Here is a 20,283-nt window from a genome sequence, read left to right on the forward strand (position 1 = left end):
CTGCCTACAGAGCTGTCACCTGGCCTGGGCTGCCCACCCTGCTGTCACCTGCTGCCACTGTGTCCACCCCACTGCCACCCTCCACACAGCACAGCCTGTGCACAGCCCTGTGCCCTCTCCCTGGGGCCGTGCACCCCCTGTGCCAGCCCAGGCTGCACAGTCTCCACTGCCACCTCCTTGGGGACAGGGCTTGCACCCTGCCCCGTGCCACCTTCCCCCATGGGAGGCTCCAGCTGCATCCCCTGTCCCTGACACACAGCCTGTGCCTGTGTCACCACGCTGCCCTCTGTGCCACCTGCCCAGGGTGCTGGCAGTGAGCATCCCCCTGTCACCTGCCCCGTGTGGGGGCACGGGCTGGGTACACTCCGCTGTCACCTCCCCCTGCAGCACAGCCTGCACACACCCGCGCTGGCTCTGGCTGCACATCCAGCCTGTACCAGGGGCTGCTCTTCTCCCGTGGCTGAAGCTCCTCATTTTGAAGTCCCAAATGCCCCATGGTGCTCTCACTCATCAACCCAAGTCCCCAGCACAGATGCACCAGGAGCCACCACACCTTCCTGCCTGGCCCCTGGTGCCCTCAGCACCCTCAGCAATGCTCCAGCACGCTGCACTGCCCACTCCCCACCCTGTCCTGTGCTCCCCCAGCCCCCCCAGGCGCCCCAGTGATGCTCACAAGCTGCTGTGCTTTGACACAGCCACTCTTCCCAGCAGATCCAGGGACCTGCAGCCCCTGGACACTTCCGTCATTCCATCTCAGCCCGGCAGAGCCAAATCTGACCCGAGCCCCGTCGATCCCAGCAGCAGGAGCTGATTCACAGTGTGGAGGAACTGCTCCCAGCACAGCTTCTCTCTGGAACTGGGGGAAAGCAGGGCAGGTCCCCCATGAACCCTCAGCTCCATCTGCAGCTCCTTGCTGGATCCATTTATCAGCTCATTCCACGTGAACGACCTTGAGAAAACCCACTGACCCAGGACAGTGGGAGACTTTCCCAGACATCTGCCAGCACCTAAACCTGCAATTTATGGAGACTCTGAGCTAAATTCTCAAACAAGACGATTTCATTTCTGTCCATTACAGCCACAATATTCCTCTCCTCCCCTCCCGCAGAGAGTAATTAATGCTGCACCGCTCCGAGCCCGCGGGCAGGTGTGCAGGAACCTCTGCTGAGCTCGCTCAGTTCACACCGCTCCAGCTGCCTTCCCGGGTGCTGGGGGGCTGCGAGCACCCGGGGCAGCTCTTGGGAAAGGATGGAGAATATCCCCTCCCGGTGAAAAAGGGACGGAGCCTGGGAGCCAGGCAGAAGAAAGAGCCGCTCCCCACGCCAGCGCCTGAGTTCTCACCCCAGGTTCATCAAAGAGCTGCCGAGGACGAGGAAGGGAGGGAAACTTCTCTCAGAAAGTTCCCAAAGGGAAGCAGATAGCAGGGCTGAGCCAAGCCCCCAGACTGCCCGGCCCAGCCCTGCGGGGAGCAGTTATTGAGGTGGTTGCTGGTGTCTCCTTTCCTCCTCTGCAGCCATCGCATCTCCCTGCGGGTCCCAGCCCTGCCTGCCCAGGAGGCCCAGACACTTCCTGGATGGTTCAAGATAAAACCTTATGCTGTTAGCAAAACAAACGAGGAGGCTGTGAGAGCCAAGGCTGGCACAGGGCTCAAACCACCGAAGCCAGAACCACTGGTTTCCCCGGCTGATCTAATCTCTCCCAGCGCCAGAGCTCCTCAGCCCCAGCAGCCTGGTGAGGCCACTGGAGGCCCTGGGGAAGAGGTGAACTGGTGTGACAGGAGCAGGGACAGGTGCCCCAGTTTGGAAGAAAAACCAGGAGAAACAAGAACAGGTGGCCAGGGAGGGGGGCCCTGAGATGGGATAGTGGGATGGTGGGAGAGGGGTGGTGTTGGACTGTTCCTGCCTACCAGGGTCCATCTTTTCTCCAAACAGCTGGAGACAAGACCTCGAGCGAGCCCCATGGCATTGGCATGACCCCCATCCATCCCGCCAGGAGATCCCATCCAGGGCAGAGCCATCTGCGTGGGGAGCAGGACCACCTGGCTCCAGCAAGCCTTCCTGAGAGGATCTCTCCTTCCCATCACCTCCCAGGGTGGGGGAGCACTGGGATCTGGGCGCTGCTGACACGCCAAGGCTCCATCTGCAACCGCGTGCGCCCTCATTGCAGCACTGCGGCGCGCGGGAGCGGCGGCTGCCAGCCCGCGCCAGAGGGATTTGGGTCAGGCTAGCCAGGCACAGGGATCTGCTCCACCACGCTCTGGCTGTGGGACGTGGGTGTGGCTCAAGAGGATGTGGGGATCAGCCAGGAGAAGCTTTGAGGGAGGATGTTGGTGTGAATTAAATGAAAGCTGGGCGGGTTGGGCCATGGCTCGGACTGCGTCCACATCCACACAGGTGTGTGTGTGTGTGTGCAGGTGTTGGGAACCCTGTCCTGGAGGGACATCTGCAGAGGGCCAGGTAGTGACTAGACATGGGACATGTCAACCTGGGGATGAAGGGTCAGCACCGTGAGGCCTCTGGACTGACCATGCTGGGGTGTGGTGGAGGGTTTGTGGACATGGCCAGCTCACATGAGCATCACTCCTGGCCTCCACAGGGCCGGTGCTCCAGTGGCCAAGGACATGGAAAATATGCCTGGGAAATTGCTGGGAGAGCCTTCTCAGGGGCAGCAGGGAAAATAAGGCACAACTGGTCAAAAATAGAAAACTTTATTGAAGTCAAATCCAACAGGGCAGCTGAGCTCAGCCCCACGGCAGGAGCCCAGCCTGCCGCTCACTGGGGTACAAAGAAAGGGGCAGGGGTCTCATGGAGCACAGGGGGTACAGCACGGGGGAGAGTGGGTGGTCCTCACCCATGGGGCCCCAGGAAGAAGACAAAGCCACAGGCACTCGCTCCCCCTCTCCCTCCCTGGCTGGTTAAGGACAGAAGTGCCAAAGCAGAAATGTGGTGCAAGCTCCTAAGTGGCCAGACAGCCTGAGAAAGAGGGTCCTGCAAGCTCCACACTCAGCCCACGACCTCGTGGCTCAGCTCCAAGCTCCAGTGCACACCAGCGAGCAGCCAAGACCTGCCTCCGCCCTGCCCCGCACGCAGAGACCCCCCCGGCAACACCAAGAGCAGTGACCTGACCGCAGCAGAGACCTCAGTGCCCCTGTCCCCCGGCCCCAGCACAGCCCCAGCCCTGCCACACGGATGGGTCATTCCTGTGCCACCAGGATCTGCAGGATCCCCCCGAGCCTGGGGGAAGCCGGAGCCTGAGCCTGGGAAAAAGGCAGAGCTTTGCTTCTCCGCCCAGCCCCACCTGCCCGGGCAGCCACAGCGGGCGCAGAGCTCCCTCTGAGGCGCCCTGGTGCAGGGATGGTGGCAGGTTCAGCCAGGCAGTGAGGCCAGAGCCTTCCCAACTGCTCCCTGGAGCAGGGCAGGGCTGGAACCCAGCTGTGGCAGGAGCAGGACCAGTCCCTCCTCCCCATGAGCCAGCCCAAGCGGAGGGAGGGATGGGAGGGTGGGCATCGCCCTCCTTGGTGCTCTTAGAGTGGTCCCCAAAGGGGACGCAGGCAGGTGGCATTCCCTGCCCAGAGCCCCACATGCAGAGCCACACACATGCAGCGCCCTTCGCGTCACCGTCACCCAGGCAGCGCCACCAGGACCCAGCCCCGGGCGCTCTGACAAGGGCTCGGACAGTTTTTGGCCTCCCCCACACCATCCCCATCCCCTCCCTGCACCACGCCCAGGCTCTGTGGGTCGGCTCCGGGGTAGTCCAACGCCAGCCCCCTGGGCCACACATGCAGGGCTGGGGGCCAGTCCACGCTCACTCCCACACCTCTGTCCAGATGGCTCCCCGGTGCAGCGGGGGCGCCGCTGCCGGCCTCAGGATGAGCTCTCCTACCTGCTTGTTGGTGTATTTCTGGGGGTTGGTGCGGTAGCTGTAGTCCGAGTACTGCTCGGAGCCCGTTGAGTTGTTGTCCCCGGTGCCAACAAAGGTGTTGGTGGCCGGCAGGTCCTGCACCACTTGGTGCTTCTTGGAGGCGGAGGGTGACTGAGGCTGCAGCTGGATGGAGGGCAGCGGCGAGTTGGAGCGGTAGTGGCGGCCCAGGTCCGGGCTGCCCGGAGGGTAGTTCAGGGGCAGGTGGATCCGGGGGCTGTCACTGACAGAGTCATTCATGAGGTTGAACTTGAGCGATTTCTGCAGCCCCGTCTCCTCCTCATCCTCCGTGGGCTTGGGTGGCTTGGGAGACTTGCTCTTCTTCACCTTGTTCTTGCTCTTCCCGCTCTTGCTGGCCTGCTTGGGTGCATACAGGTCCTTGGTCTCCTTCTTGCCCGCCTGGTAGCCGCTCTTGGCCTCGCGCTGCCGGCAGTAGCGCACCAGGACCACCAGCACGATGACCAGGGTGACAGCCACGATGCCGGCGATGACCCCGAAGAGGATGTTGCTCCGCTGCTTGCTGCGCTCGTACTCGGGGTCGCCGGCGATGTCGATGTCCAGCGGGGTGTCCAGGCTGTGCCCCACCAGCGTGTCCAGCAGCGTGCGGTTGGCCAGTGTCTCGTTGACGTAGAAGTGCACCAGAGCCGTGCCGTGCCGCGAGGGCTTGCCCTTGTCGTTGACGCGCACGACCAGGCGGTGCAGGCCGTGGTGCTTGCGCAGGATCTCCTTCTCCAGAGTGATGTCACCGCTCTGCGGGGAGATCTGGAAGAGCTCGAAGGGGTTTCCTCCTGTGATGCTGTAGATCAGCTCAGCGTTGATGCCCGAGTCGATGTCCTCCGCCTTGACCTTGCTCACCTGCTGGCCGGGGCTGGTGTGAGGCAGGATGTGCTTGTAGGTGGCATTGGAGGGGGAAGTGATGAAGGGGGCATTGTCATTCTCATCCAAGACATTGATGGTTACCCCCACATAGGCAGACCTGGGGGGATCCCCACCATCCACTGCCTTGAGTCGGAAGGTGTAGGTGCTCTGCTGCTCCCGGTCGAAAGAGATGCTGGAGAGGATGGTACCAGTGCCATTTTGGATGACAAAATCCCCGTTGTCTTGCTCCACCGACAGCTGGATCCGGGCATTTTCTCCTTTGTCGGCATCGATGACGGTCACCATGCCCACAGGGCTGAGGGGCGGCATGTTCTCCATCACTGAGAAGTTGTAGCCGCTCAGCATGAACTTGGGGTCGTTGTCATTCCTGTCCATGACATTGATGGCCACAGACGCTGTGCCCTGCTTGCTGGGGCTGCCCTTATCTTCTGCCACCACCAAGAACTCGTAGCGTTCCCGCTGCTCTCGGTCCAGCACCGCCTTCACTCGGATCTCCCCAGAGTCAGGGTCAATGGTGAAGGCGCCCTTGGAGGAGGGGTCTGTCACCAGGGAATAAACCAGCTTGGCGTTGGAGCCGCTGTCAGCATCAGTGGCACTCACCTCCATGACCAGCTCGTCGGGCTCGTTGTTCTCAGGGAAGGCCACCTCAGTGAAGCTCTGGCTGAAGACAGGGGCGTTGTCATTGACGTCCATCACCTGCACCTTCAAGGAGTTGGTGCTGGAGAGGGGCGGGTTCCCCGAGTCCACGGCCACAATCTCAATCGTGTACTCCTTCACTGACTCGTAGTCCAGCGGTGTGGTGGTCTGCAGGAAGTATTTCTTCTTGCTGTCACTCCCTGTCTCACTGGCCTGGCGCAGCTGGAATGGGACATCACCGGCCACCACGCAGGTCACCACAGCGTTTTCACCCTCATCTCGGTCGGACACCTGCACCAGAGCCACTGCTGTCTCTACTGGCACGTCCTCCGAGATGTTGGCCATGCCATCCTGGTGGGTGACCAACCCTATGCCCCGGATCTCTATGGAGGGCGCGTTATCGTTCATGTCCTTGATGGTGACCACCACCTGCGTGCGGGCGCTCTTGGGGTTGGCGCCCTTGTCCTTAGCCATGACGGAGAACTTGAGGGTGCCGATGTCCTCGCGGTCGATGGGGCCCTGCACGGTGATGAGCCCCGTGGCGCGGTCCAGGCGCAGCAGCCGCCGCACCATGTCCGAGGCCTGGTGGAAGGAGTAGTCAATCTCGGCATTGGCGCCCTGGTCCGAATCGTTGGCTTTCACCTGGGGGACAGAGGGACAAGCGGTAAGCAGGACAAGGGCACGGCAGAGCGAGCCCCTCCGCAAACCGGCGCAGCCTTCCCTGAGGACAGCCGGGGGGAAAAACCAGGATTTCCTCTTCTGGGGCCAAGGACTGTGGGGCAAAGAGCCTGGGACCGGCAGAGCAGCTGGGAGCCACCCTCGGGCATGGAGGCTCTGCCTCGCTCTTCCAGAGAAACCGGCTGGGCCGGTTGAATGCGCTCCCCTCCCAGCCGGCTCCGGCACGCAGGGAATCCTCCGGAACCATGGAACCGTGCCGCTGAGACCCAGCCAGCAGCAGGGAGGGACAGCTCCAGCTGTGCCTCCGAGGAGGGGCTGGAGCAGCTGCCTGGCTCAGGTGAGGGCGAGGAGGGAGGCAACCATGTGCGGAGCTGCAGCAGCTCCATCACGGCATCTGGGGATGCAGCCATGCAGGGGCTGGGGCTGCCTGAGCCCCCACAGCACCGTCCATCCCTGCCCACCCGCCAGGAGCCCTGCATCCCCATAAACCTGCCTCTACGCCTATTATTTGCTTTCTAAAGAAGATGAGGTTTGTCTAACATTTGCCTCCCTAATCGGCTCTCTGAGCAGCCTCTTCTCTGCACCATTTGCTGCTCCGCCGTTATCTTGCTCAGCAGATTTGGATGGAGAACGAAAGTTGTTAAATGTAAATTCCACCTTTTACCTCCACTCACAAAACAGGCGGAAGTCATTTTCCCCCTGAAAGATAAAAGCTGAGCAATGGCAGCAGCGGCATCTCAGCCCATTCTCCTCCCGGCCATGCAGCTCCCTTATCTGCTTCCAACTCTCATTCTCTTAACAGTGAAAAATGAATTCTTAAAAAATTCACATCAGAATTAGCAGGCAGATGAGAGCTGGCCGCGCTCCGCTTATTAAGATGGCAGCTGCAGATAAACAGATGTCGACTACTATCATCTCAATGCCCCCTCCAAGCCAAATCCACCAAGATCCAGCCCCCTGGGCTCTCTGGGCCAGTTTGCAGCGCTGCCCAGACGAGGCAGAGCCCCCTCTCTCTGCAGACAGCAGGGCACCTCCGGAGCCATGGCCAGCCCCGCGCACGGGCAGCAGGGATGCTCCCTGTCCCCACCTCCTGAGTTTCCATGGAGCAGCCAAGGGAATGCAACTTATGAAAGGCCCTATGTCTTGTCTGCAGGCAGCACTGAGACCGCGCTGGCCCCAAGCCAGGCTCCCGGTGGCCCTCAGGTCCCAGCCCTCCCAGTAACCCGGAACCCTGCTCCCTGCAGCTCTGCTGCTGCCCCTCAGCCGTGGCCTGCAGCCCCACTCCAGCTGTGCCTTCCTGTGCATCCTCTCCAACCTCACTTGAGCATATATGATAACCAAGAGACCTGCCTGCCCGCTGGCCCTGGGTGACACTGTGAGCTCCTCCATCCAACCCTCCCTCCTCCCTGCAGGAACCACAGCCGTGTTGATGCTCCTGGGTTGCCCTTGCAGCCAGGCAGGAGGGGAAACAGTGAGGAGAAGAGTCCTGAGCACTCACCTGGAGGACGGAGTGCCCCACAGGGCTGTTTTCGGAGAGCTCTGCCTCATACAGGGCCTTCTCAAACTTGGGTGCATTGTCATTCATGTCCAGGATGGTGATGCGGAGCAGGGCACTGCTCGCCCGAGGGGGGTTCCCCCCATCCTGCACCTTGATGGTCAGGTCGTAGGAGTCCCACTGCTCCCGGTCCAGGTTCCCCATGACGATCAGCTGAGGCTGCTTCTCATCCTGGTCCTCGGCCACCTGCAGCCCAAAGAGCTCCTGCGCCTCCGGACCAGCCATCAGCTCGTAGGAGGCAACACCGTTGGGGCCCGAGTCCCGGTCCATGGCCAGGGGGATGGGGAAGAGCGTCCCGACGTTGGTGTTCTCAGGGATGGAGAGGGTGAGGACGGGCGAGGCGAAGTTGGGGGTGTTGTCATTGATATCGAGCACCTCGATCTGCCCCTCGAGCAGGCGCGGGCTGCTGTTGGCGTTCAGGTTGGTGATGGACACCTCGAACTCCAGGAAGCAGGGATCTCCAGGCAGGAGGTGCTGGCACTCCCGCAGGCTCTCCCGGTCGATGGAGGTCTCTGTGGTGTAGATGTCCCCAGTCTTGCCATCCACACGGAGGTACGGGGCCCCCACTTCCAGCTTGTAGAGGTGTCCCATGTCCGGTAAGCCGTAGTCAGAGGCCAGGCTCCCTATGAGGGTGTTGGGGGGCTGTTCCTCCTGCACTTTGTAGACCGCACGTGTCCCCGAGGCCAGGGCAGGGAGCTGGCACAGGAGCCACAGGCCCAGGCAGGATGCCAGCGGGTTCATCCTGCGCTGCAGGGGAGCTGGAGGAGACACAGACACCGGAGGTTAGCGACCAGCCCCCTTCCCTGGCTTACCCCGCGCCATGCGGGACCGCACATGGTCCTGGCACGGCTCCCCAAGGGAAGGGGCTGCTGGGGCCGGCTCCTGGCAGCCTCCAGTGCCCTGAAGGACCCGTCCCAGCTTGCAAAGTTCCTGCAACGCCCTGCTGGAGTGAGTAACCCTGTCATTGAAACCTCAGCCCTGCCACTTGCAGGAAGCCACTCCTGCCACTGTCCACCCTCTTCGTCACCACACCAACTGTAATTAGACCCAACGAGGCACACTAACAGGGTGGACTGCAGGCAGCCTGCTGCCAACAACCCGATGGGAGCCGGCCAGACTCTGAGACAGCTTCTCACCACCCAAACACAGGAGCATTGTGTGCCACCAGTGCAGGGGCACTGCCTGCCACGCACGGCAGGGACACACGGGCACTGCACGCAGCTGCCAGCACTGCAGAAACCAGAGCACCAAACGGGGAGTTCTGCCTGCTCTGCGGGGATGTGGGGCTGACACCCATCCAGCACTGCAAGGATGTGGGGCTGACACCCATCCGGCACTGCAGGGATGTGGGGCTGACACCCATCCAGCACTGCAGGGATGTGGGGCTGACACCCATCCAGCACTGTGGGGATGTGGGGCTGACACCCATCCAACCCTTCAGGGATGTGGGACTGACACCCATCCAGCACTGCAGGGATGTGGGGCTGACACCCATCCGGCACTGCAGGGCCATGGGACATTGAAAGGATACAGGAGTGACACCCACCCAGGGACACAGGGCACTGCAGGGATGCAGGGCTGCCACCCATGCAGGGATGGAGGGCCATGATCACTGCAGGGATGCAGGGCTGCCATGCACCCAGCACTGCAGGGACACGGGGCACTGCCAGCATACAGCTCCCTGCCATCCATCACTGCCTGCAGTGCAGGAACAGCAGCAGCCATCACTTCTGGGACACCAGACACTGCAGGAATGCAGGACTGCCGCCCATCCAGCAGTGCAGGAACACCAGGCGCTCCAGGGATGCTGCCTGTCCAGCACTGCAGGGCTGCAGGGCACTGCAGGGCCATGGGGCGCTGCGGAGATGCAGGGCTGCCACCCCTCCAGCACTACAGGGCTGCGGGGCACCGCTGTGGCAGGAGCAGAGCAGCACTGCCCTTGCTGCACTGCCAGCACAGTGGCACTGCCAGCCTCGCACTGCCAGGTACAGAGGCACCACCCACCCGGCACTGCAGGGATGCAGGAGCCTCATCCCTCCTGCACTGCCTGTGGAGCACTGCCACCCCCGGTGTCCCGGCAGTCAGAGGGACACGGGGTCCCTGCCCAGGCTGCGCTGCAGTGCAGGAACCCCCGGGCAGCCCCCGGCAGTGCCCAGCCCCGGCTCACTGCAACGGCAGCACAGCATCCCCCTCGCTGCACAGTCACTAGGCAACCCCACACCCTGCGCCAGCAGCTCCTGTTCCCTTCCTCACTGCAGACACACTGTTCCTTCCCGTTCCCTCCCACTCCAGTCTGGGACATGGCACGCACTGGGTGCCCACCCGTGCTGGTGCCCACCTCGCTGCTGCAGCACAGTGCCGGGAGCGCTGCCCCCCTGCATTGCAGAGACACCCCTGCACCGCTGCACCCCTGCACCGCTGCACCCACCACTGGCACCTCTTGCCCGTGCCCACACATTGCCCAGGCCATGCCAGCCCCACAGGCTGTCCCCTCCTGTGCCAAGCCATATGCCACCAAGCCCCTGTCTGGTGCTGCGCTTGGCCACCAGCTTTCCTGTTCCATTCTGGGAACACATTTTCCTCCTCCAGGGTCCAGGAGCTTCTGCTGAGCTGTGAGCATAAAGTGGTTCAACACAGCTCACTGGCACCCAAAAACCCAGGGATTGGATGCCCTAAAATTAACAGCCACAAACATCTGCCAAGGCCCCACAGCATCACCCTGCTCTTGCTGCTCCCATCACTCCCTCTCTCCACACTCTGCACCCAAGGACAAGCAAATGCTCCACAGGCAAGTGCTCCATCACCATCCCCCTCCGTGGTGCCACGCTGCAAGTGCCCAGTTCCTAGTTAGCCTGGCATGGTATGGATCATCACCAAGTGGAACATCCTGCACTGTGCTCCTTGGTACTTCCCACAAGCCAACAGCTCCTGGTCCCTCCACCCCTCTGCTTCCCCATGGACATGGGGACATGGACGAGATGAGCTCTGCCTCTGCAGAGAAAATACATCTCCATGCCTGGAGAGGAGACTGCGGCCCTGGAGCCAAGCTTGCCTCTGCTCCCTTGTCCTGCCCCTTCCTTTGTGCAGAGCAGAGCCATCCCCAGCTGGCTGAGGCCATGCAGAGCTGCCCCCACCTGCGCTGGGATGTGTGACACCAGGAGGAAGGGATGAGGAGAGAGAGCAGGACAACTTCCATCCCTGGACCGGGCTGAGGATGGAGGAGATCAGGGGCCAAGCAGAAACACAACAGATTTTTGCATCAGCACGGGCAGTGTGCGCACACACGCGTGTGTGTCCGTGCTGGGTGTGCTCTGTGAGCATTCCAGAGTGTGCACCTGCCCGGAGCACGGCCCTGTGTCCTTAGCTAAAGGCACACAATCCCACCTGTGCCCTGGCAGGGTGTGCAGCTGTGTCACACGGGGCAAGGAGCACATCCCTGCCCGCCCCAGGCCCGTGCCCAGGGTGTGAGCTCACGCTCCTGCACGTGTGTGCGCCCCACACAGCGCGTGTGCCCGCGTGTGCGCACGCCCCTGTGCACGTGTGTGATGTCACCCGTGCGGGGGCACTGCCACCTGGGTCACGCTCGTGTCTGCCACTCCCTGGGTGTGCTCACACCAGACCCCCTCACCCAGCTGCCTCCACGGGGTGAGCCTGCCCTGAGGTCTGCCAGCCCTGCGCTCCTGTTGGGGATGGCTGTGGATGAGGACAGGCAAGACGGGCGGCTCCAGCTGTTGGGAAAGGGCTCCTGGAGGATGCCCGGGCTGGGAGAGGCCCTGTGCCCGCTGCTGGGTTGTTTGCACTGGGCTGGGCCTGGCTGTTGGTGACGTAGCCACATCCTGACTAAGCCCTGGTGTGAGGTGAAAGATCGCCATGGAAGGGGAAAGTCTCAAGGCAGTGCTGATGCCTCACATGGCTCAGGGAGCTGGGAGGGAGGGCCCAGCAGCTGGAAACGCCAGGAGCCCTGTGCCAGCCTGGAGGAGGAAGGGTGTCCCCCAAAGGTGCTCAGCACCCAGGATTTCTGCTCCAAAACCAGGGCTGGACTCTGAGCCCAAGCCCCATTCCTGCAGGTGAAGGAAGGCAGCCTGCAGAGCCGGCAGCTGCGAGGAGCAGAGGGCCTGAAAGCCTGAGGGGCACTGCTGGAAGGCACGAGGGGCCCTGGGCTGGGCAGGATAAGGAATCAGCAGGGTCAGGAATGCTGCTTGGCACCCAGGCACCCAGGGGTGTGAATGACATGGCGAAGACGTGAGAGCCCAGAGCTGGGCGTGAGGAGGAGGAGGAGGAGGAGGAGGAGGAGGAAGCCTCCACAAGCACGTCTGTGCAGGAGACACAGGCTTCCCAGGGGCCAGTCCAAGGCACCAGGCTATTTTCCCATGGGATCTAAGGACCATCCCACACTTTCTTCTCTGGTGCCAGGCACCTTTTTCCAACCTGCTGGCAAAGCACAGAGTACTTAAAAATAAAAGCCCCTCCCAAAACAACTATTCCTCCGCACACACAATTCTCCCTACGGGGAGTGTGTGAGAGAGACTGAACCACATGAGAGAGGCGTTAGTCACGCTGCTTAATGCATGACTGGGAAGCTCTCGGAGGACAGTGGCATGCAAAATCCGACAGAATTCAGCCATCCCCACCAAAAAAAAACAAGCCTTAATGAGAGAGAGGTTATAAAGCGCCGCAAATTTAAGCAACTGCTTGAACAAGCCTGTGCTCCCTGTGATTCCCACAGCCTGCTGGCCCCGTTCCACGGGAGGCAGCACCGCTTCGGGAATGGGCACCAAAGTCCAGCCTCTCCTCGCTCCCAGCCGCTGTTTGCGTGGCTCGGAGCCACGGCTCACAAGTCTGTCCAAACCCTGCACTGAGCACACAAGTGCTAATCCCCCCTCCACGCTCCCCCCAGCCCTGCTCCGACACCCGGAGCTGGAGCGACATCCCAGCGAGCAGCCAGCAGCTCATCCCAGCTCCACGCGGAGCTCAGGGACCGTGCGAGCCGAGAACGCGGCCGCTGATGGTCAGTCCTGCGCCGAAGGCACGGATGGGCTGAATCCTGGGTATTCCGTAGCACGTCCCAGGATTTGCTCCAGCTCCGGCTGCCACTGCGGCTGCTCGGCGTTTCTGCAGGCTGGGCCCGAGCGCCGGGAGCCAGAGCACCCCGCGAGGAGGAACCCCACTGGCCTGGCAGCAGCGTCACCCCAGAACCATCCCTGAGGAGCTGGGCGGCGGTGAAAAGCCGGCAAAGCTCAGGGCCCTCCCTCCTCTTGCTGCCTTCTCCACATCCCTTGCAAGTCTGGCAGCCAGCGAGGCAGAGACCTGTCAGAGCCTCCCTGGAGTGGCACCCTCATCCTCGAGCCGTGGGTTCCCCACAGCCACTCCGGGCTCCCGTTCCCCCGCGCCACCATCCCACCTTCCACCCCGGCTGGAGAGGAGCCCTGGGGCAAGACAAAAATGTCGCGGGCCTGGAACACCCCGGCAGGGCCGCTGGGAGCCGGGCACAGCGGGAGCGGCTCTGCTGCGGGGATGCAGCCGGGAGGGTCGGGGGACCTTGGGGATGGGGCACAGGGTCCCCCCCCCGGCCTCGCAGGAGCCGCTGCTGCCGCTGCGGGGGCCGGGAGGGAGGATGGAGGCCGGGTCCGCTGCCGGCCCCGCGGCCGAGGCTCCCCGCTCCCCGCGGCGCTGCCCGGGCTGAGGCTCCGGCTGCGGGCACGGAGGGAGCGGAGCCCCCGCTCCCGCAGGCGGCTCCGCCAGCCCCGAGCACACGCACAGAGACACGCACACACACACGGACACACGGACACACGGACACACGCGCGCAGACACCCGTGACAAACCACGGGAGCCGCTCTGCCGGCACCGGCTTCGCGCTCAGCCTCGCGTACCGGGAAACAGGGATCATCTGCGGCGTGGGCAAACACAGCCCGCTGACACACTCGGAGCCCGCTGACACACTCGGAGCACACACACACTCAGAGCTGGCTGACACACTCGGAGCTCGCTGACACACTCGGAGCTGGCTGACACACTCGGAGCTCGCTGACACACTCGGAGCTGGCTGACACACTCAGAGCTCGCTGACACACTCGGAGCTCGCTGACACACTCGGAGCTGGCTGACACACTCGGAGCTCGCTGACACACTCAGAGCCCGCTGACACACTCGGAGCTCGCTGACACACTCACCGCACGCACACCCATTACACACACACAGCTCCGCACATAGACACACGCACCCCACTCGCGTCCCCGCACCCCGGTGTCGCACGGACCCCACGCGGACACCTCTCCACACCCCCGGAGCCCCTCGCTCCCCGCCGCTCCGGCTCCCGCACGGCCCCGCTCCCAGCCGGCTCCCGGCTCACCCGCAACTTCTGCGGCTCCCACGCAGCCGCGCACCCCGCGGGCGCACACACCCAGGGCTGGACGAGGGACACACACCCAGGGCCACCCCCACGCGGAAAAATAAACACCCCGAAACAGGCGCGCACCCCCCGCCACAGCCGCCCTCCCGCAACCCCCGCCCGCCCTGCGCTGCTCCCGCGCTGTGCGGGGCTGGCCGCGCTCCGCTCCGCTCCGCTCCGCACAACAAGTGGCAGCGCCGGGCGGGAGCGGGGACAAGCGGGAGCCGCCCCGCCGTGCGCGGAGCCCCGCGCAGCCCGGCGCGGAGCGGAGCGGAGGGATGCGGGATGCTCGGGAGCGGGATGCTCGCCAGCGCCGCTCCCGCCGCCGCCCGGCCCCGCGATCCCGCACAGCGCCGAGCTCCGGCGCGGGGCATCCCGCACCCCCCCCGCGGCTCTGCCTGGCTGCGGGAGGGGGTCCCGGCCCCGCCGCAGCTCTTACTTGGATGGTGCCGGCGCTGCGCTCCGTGCCGAGCCCCTGCGCGCTGGTCCCGCGGCGTCTCCATCGCCTCCTTCCCGCCGGGACCGCGCTCACCCCACCCCCCCGGCTCCTCTCGAGCGTTATCCACGGATGAAAACCAAACGGAAAAAAAAATACTGGGGAAAAAAAAAAAAAAGAAAAAAAAAAGAAAAAAGAAAAAAAATGGGGAGGGGGGGCAAAAAATATAGAAATGTCCCGTGGGAACCGCCCCCCTCCCCGGGCCGGGGCTGCGGCTCCTCCGGCGGAGCGGCGGCTCAGGCTGGAGGCAGCCCCGGTGGGCAGCTCGGTCCGTGCCCGCCTCCGTCCCTCGGTGTGTGTGAGGATGTGCAGGGGAAGCGCAGCGCAGGCACGGCCCCTTCCCCCCCCCCGCCCGCCGCTGCCTCCGCCTCTCGCCGCCGCCACCACGGGGAGGTGGAGCTCCGGCTCCTTATCAGATCCCGAGCCCCGCCGGGCTGCCGGGACGAGCGGGCAGCGGCTGCCGGGCAGAGCTCCGGGCTGCCGGCACCGCGCCCAGCGCCGTGCCCGTGGAGAACGGGGGTCCCCGCGGCTCCCCGGAGCCCCCTCACCCCGGGGACCCCTCCGCTCCGCGCCCGCACACGTGCGGTTCGGGTCTCCCTCCTCACTCCCCTCTCGGTGCTCTTAATAATTAATTTGCTCATTTATTCTTCCAGCCGGCGCTTCACAGCCCCACAACCCCGTGCACAGGGCCAGGGACCCGGGCCAGCGCAGCCGGGAGGGTCCCTCCGTGCGACCGCGCTCAGCGGGGGCCGTGCCCTCCCTCGCCGGCCCCCCCCAGCCTAGCAGGGCTGCGGGCAGGCTGCAGAGCCGCCCTGCTGGCTGCGGGGCCGGGGCTGGAGCCGTCACACCTCGGTGAATCACGGCTGTATTTACCGCGGGCTGTCGGGGCGCAGCAGGCACGGAGCACCTGCGGCTCCCAAAGCACCCGCGAGCTCCCAGCGCCCTGGCGATGCTTTCACAAGCTGTTCTCTCTCCCTCAGCTGGCTCCTCACCCCGGCACCTGGGCTGGCCGAGCCAGGTCCCCGAGGGCCTGGGGACAGCGTGTTCCATCCAGGGCTGCCCCTTCCCTTGCTGCCGCCGCCGCCTCCGCGCTCCTACAAGGAGCGGCTGCGCTCCGTGCCGGGGGCTGGAGCTGCAGCCCGACCCTGCCAAAACCCTCGGCACCCTCCGAGGGTCTCGCAGCCCGTGGCGCTGCCCCTCACCCGCTTTCCGGGCCGGCTGCGGCGCGGATTTCTCGCCAGGATGCTGGAAAGTCCTTCCCGCTCCGCCGCAGCGAGGATGGGAGCGCGTCTCCCCGCTGAGCTACGCCAACCTGTTGCGCAGCGCCCTTCGCTGCACACATGCTCAGCTCGGCTGCATGACTGCACCATCTAGAGGCTGCGCCTGCCTGCTCGGAGCAGCCCGGCTCTCTCTCACCCCCTAAATCGCCTCGTTTTCCCCCCAAAATTGCCGTGCTTTTCTCCCAAATCTTCCCCGCTTTTCCCCGGCAACAAGCGGGTTCAGGCCGTGGCAGGGCTGCGTCCCGCTGGGCAGGAAAAGGGGGCTGGCGAGTCATGCCTCAGGATGGAAAGCCCAGCTCTCCTCCCTGACTTTCTGCTCCTCCAGAGATGTCGGCTCCTCCGTGTGTATGTGCAGGGTTTTTCTTCCGAGTGTCAATTCACATGAAGCCAATTTAGCAGGAGATGTGAATTGAGAAGCCGGGGAAGGTCACAGCCCACCTTTGGGGCAGGGAAAGGAGCTGTGGAGTTTGTCAGGCTGTGCCCTGCTGATCCAGCATGAGCTGGGCAGGGGGAGGGAACGAAATTCTCCGGAGACAAGGGGAGAGTTGATGAATCAGTAACTGGCAGCCCTCCTTGGAGGGACAGAGAGCTGGAGCCAAGGGAGAAACCAAGAGGGTGACCCTGTGGATCTGAGGCTGCCCGTGGAGCAGGGACAGCAAACTTTAGAGATTGCTGGGGACCAAAGGTTTGCATTTCACAAGAGTCACGGGGCAGTGAAGGAGTCGATGGGCAGCGTCACTGGGAGTGCCGGGGAGCTGGGCACGTACATGGATCACTGGATGCCGCTGGTTTGTGGGACACCCGTGACTGGCACCTCAGGCTCTGCTCACACATGTTTCTGAAGGACAGGTCCAGGCTCTAGGAATGCAGGGGAGAAGTGTCCTGGCATCAGGAACCACCTCTGGGCAGCCCAGGGGAGCAGCCTGGCAGAGCCTCTGCAGTGCCAGCAGCACCCGTGGCCTGGGGACCTGGGGGGACACCGTGTCCAGGCCCCTGCTGGCCTGGCATCCCAGGGCTGCCTCATCCATCTCTGCCTTCCTCCTCCACCCCAGTGCCTTTGAAAGCCCCTCCCAGAGTGCTCCTTGCCCTCTGACAACACAGGAAGCTTGCCTTTCCCTGTACTTCCTTCTCCTGGGCGTCATTGTAGAATCCCAGAATGGTTTGGGCTGGAAAGGAGCTCAAAGACCATCTCATTCCACCCTTGTCTAGCAGAGGCACCTTGCACTATCCCAGGGTGCTCCAAGCCCCATCCAACCTTGCCCTAAACACTTCTAGGGATGGAGCATCCACAGCTTCTCTGGGCAACCTGCATCTCACCACCCTACCAGGGAAGAATTCCACTCTGTGTATGTACAGCTCCAGATGAGTCACCCATCCTCACCTTGTCTTCACCATTCCCAGAAAGCAGAGCCAGTCTGAGCAACAAGAAGCCCTGAGGCTGCAGCTCTGTCTGCAGAGTTATTCCGTGAGCCCCTGCAGGGCTGGCAGTGCCACCGCCCCCGGAGCTGCTGCTGGAGGCTCTGCCTTGCCCCGAGCTCCGGGTCCCCCGTGCTGGGCTGCTCCAGGTACCCCGTGCTGGGCTGCCCTGGCATCACAGAGAGGCAGCTGCTCCTGGTGCCGGTGGGGCCTTGTCAGAAGAACAAAGCCTGCGAGGGAAGAGCATCCAGCTAAATCTCTGGGAAAGCGAGAAGAAAGGGAAACACGGAGAGCAAATGAACCTTACAAGAGAATAAATACCCCCCCCAACACACACACGCAGCAACCTGGCTGCCGTCTGCTGCAAGGAGTTCAAAGGCTCCACTGTTCTCTCTCTCATCAGCTCTGGGCTCCGCAGGAGAAGCAGCAGCTCGGATTTGGGCAGCAAATGCTAATAACACAGATGTTCTGACAATCCGCTTGTTTCTACAATTAAAAACAAAAAGATCCTCAAAACCCAAATGCGAGGAAATGAGCACATTAAAGAACTTCTCCTCCGCTCGCCTCCTGCGTCACCGAGGGCTGCAGGTTTGCGGGGGAAGGAGCTGGGTGGGCGCAGCCCCATCCGGAGCGTCGGTGACATGGAGTGGGAGCAGAGCGGCCCTGGATGGTGGTGATGCTCCGGCCAGGGGCTGGGATCCAGCACAGCCCTGGGATCACAGCAATGCTCCAGCCAGGGGCTGGGATCCAGCACAGCACTGGGATCACAGCAATGCTCCGGCCAGGGGCTGGGATCCAGCACAGCCCTGGGATCACAGCAATGCTCCGGCCAGGGGCTGGGATCCAGCACAGCCCTGGGATCACAGCAATGCTGCAGCCAGGGGCTGGGATCCAGCACTGGGATCACAGCAATGCTGCAGCCAGGGGCTGGGATCCAGCACAGCCCTGGGATCACAGCAATGCTCCAGCCAGGGGCTGGGATCCAGCACAGCCCTGGGATCACAGCAATGCTCCGGCCAGGGGCTGGGATCCAGCACTGGGATCACAGCAATGCTCCGGCCAGGGGCTGGGATCCAGCACAGCCCTGGGATCACAGCAATGCTCCGGCCAGGGGCTGGGATCCAGCACAGCCCTGGGATCACAGTGATGCTCTGGCCAGGGGCTGGGATCTGGAGCATCCCTGGGACTGTGGCAAAGCTCTGACCATGGGCTGGGATCCAGGGCATCCGTGGTAGTGCAGCGATGCTCCAGCCAAGGCTGGGATCCAGTGCAGCCCTGGGACTATGGCGATGCAGTGGCCACGGGCTGGGATCTAGTGCATGTCTGAGACCGCAACAAGGCTCCAGCCAGGGGCTGGGATCTGGAGCATCCCTGGGACCATGGTGATGCTCTGGCCACAGGTTGGGATCCAGCGCAGCCCTAGGAATGCAGTGATGCTCTGGCCATGGGCCAGGATCCAGTGCGGCCCTGGGATCACAGCAATGCTCCAGCCATAGGCTGGGATCCAGAACACCCTGGGACCACAGCGACACTGCAGCCCAGGCTGGGATCCAGACCATCCCTGGGACCACAGTGACACTGTAGCCCAGGCTGGGATCCAGAGCATCCCTGGGACCACAGTGACACTGCAGCCCAGGCTGGGATCCAGAGCATCCCTGGGACCATAGCGACACTGTGGCCAAGGCTGAGATCCAGAGCATCCCTGGGATGGCGGCGATGCTCTGGCCACGGGCTGGGATCTGGAGCATCCCTGGGAGTGCAGCAATGCTCTGGCCACGGGCTGGGATCCAGCACGGCCCTCAGACAGTGGCAGTGCTCTGGCCATGGGCTGTAGTGCTCTGGCCATGGGCTGTGGGCGGCCAGCCCCAGCTGGGATCCAGCAAGGAGCCGCGGGGCTCCCATGTTCGCCGCCTGTCTTGCCTGTGGGATGCTCGCTGCCAAATTATTGGGAGATTGTTTTTATTACTGTTTTAACTCTTTTTTTAACCTTGTTTTTCTCTTGGCTGCTCTTTCACTCACTCATTAATTTTGGTATTTTTCTCACGGTATATAACCCCTGTCACGGCTGCCATGGCAACAGGAGGGAATGTGCTCAGCGCTAAAATATCCTCTCAAAAATAACAAAAATAAGACAACAGAGGCAGCTTCTGTGGGCTGCTGCAAATGCAGATCTGGCCTGGCTTTGTGGTGACGGAGGATGAAAGATCCTGCAAGCTGGGGAAGCCCCTGAGCCCTGGTCCTCCCACAGTGCTCGGCCCACCCCACATCCCAGGGCACAGGGTTGGGAGCTCCTCCTGGGATGGACATTGGGGCTGAGCATCTCCACTCTCCTCCTCCAGCCCTGAAAGCTCTTCCCAGCCTCAGGACCACTGTTCCTTGTCCCTCAAGGCCCCATGAGCTCCACCATTGCTACACTGGGAGCTCCTCCTGGGATGGACATTGGGGCTGAGCATCTCCAGGCTCCTCATCCAGCCCTGAAAGCTCATCCCCTTCCTCAGGGACCTTTCCTTAGGGACACTTCCTCAGGGGCCACTACCCCTTTTCCCTCAGGGCACACAAGCTCCACTATTGCCACACTGGAAGCTCCTCCTGGGATGGACATTGGGGCTGAGCATCACAGAAAGCTCCTCCCCTTCCTCAGGGAGCAGCATTCCCTCCATAATGAGGAGGAAATGTGGGTCTAGGCTTGGAGAAGGTGCTGAGGGCATTGCTCAGGGGGGGTTGGTGGTGTCCCATGGGTTTCCATCCACACATGGATCCCTGGGACAAGTCCCACCTGGTGATGTGATGTCCCCAGGCACAGGAGCTGCAGGCAGCGTTGGTGGCAGGGCCAGCAGGGCTGTCACCCAGACCTGTCTGTGTGTGACAGGAGCACCAGGCTGGGCGAGAGAGGCACTTGTGTTGATAGAGCACACTCGGATCTCTCTGAGGCATTTGACTTCCTTCCACCTGACATTTTGATTAAAACTTGCATTAGAAGGAATTAACAGGGCACAGATGAGATGGATTCAAACTGCTTCCCTGGCAGATCTCC

At 62.8% G+C, this 20,283-nt stretch overlaps 1 protein-coding gene across 3 annotated transcripts in view; it reads right to left on the minus strand.

The window, feature by feature from the left end:
- The window catches only part of PCDH1 (protocadherin 1), a 56,857-nt gene extending 41,027 nt beyond the window's left edge, over positions 1-15,830 (minus strand). For 2 of the 3 annotated variants that reach the window (XM_054516397.1, XM_036391446.2), the window contains exons 1-3: positions 14,497-14,834; positions 7,610-8,424; positions 3,883-6,075 (exon numbers count right to left, since the gene is read on the minus strand). In XM_054516397.1, the coding sequence (XP_054372372.1) occupies positions 3,883-6,075; positions 7,610-8,424; positions 14,497-14,560 (3,072 nt within the window). In that variant the 5' untranslated portion in view covers positions 14,561-14,834. Of the gene's footprint in view, positions 1-3,882; positions 6,076-7,609; positions 8,425-14,496; positions 14,835-15,755 lie in introns of those variants that run through there. The other variant, XM_036391445.2, reaches the window with a different exon arrangement.
- Positions 15,831-20,283: the final 4,453 nt, after the last annotated feature.

The sequence above is a fragment of the Molothrus ater genome, chromosome 15 (assembly GCF_012460135.2).
Source record: "Molothrus ater isolate BHLD 08-10-18 breed brown headed cowbird chromosome 15, BPBGC_Mater_1.1, whole genome shotgun sequence".
Lineage (NCBI taxonomy): Eukaryota > Metazoa > Chordata > Aves > Passeriformes > Icteridae > Molothrus > Molothrus ater.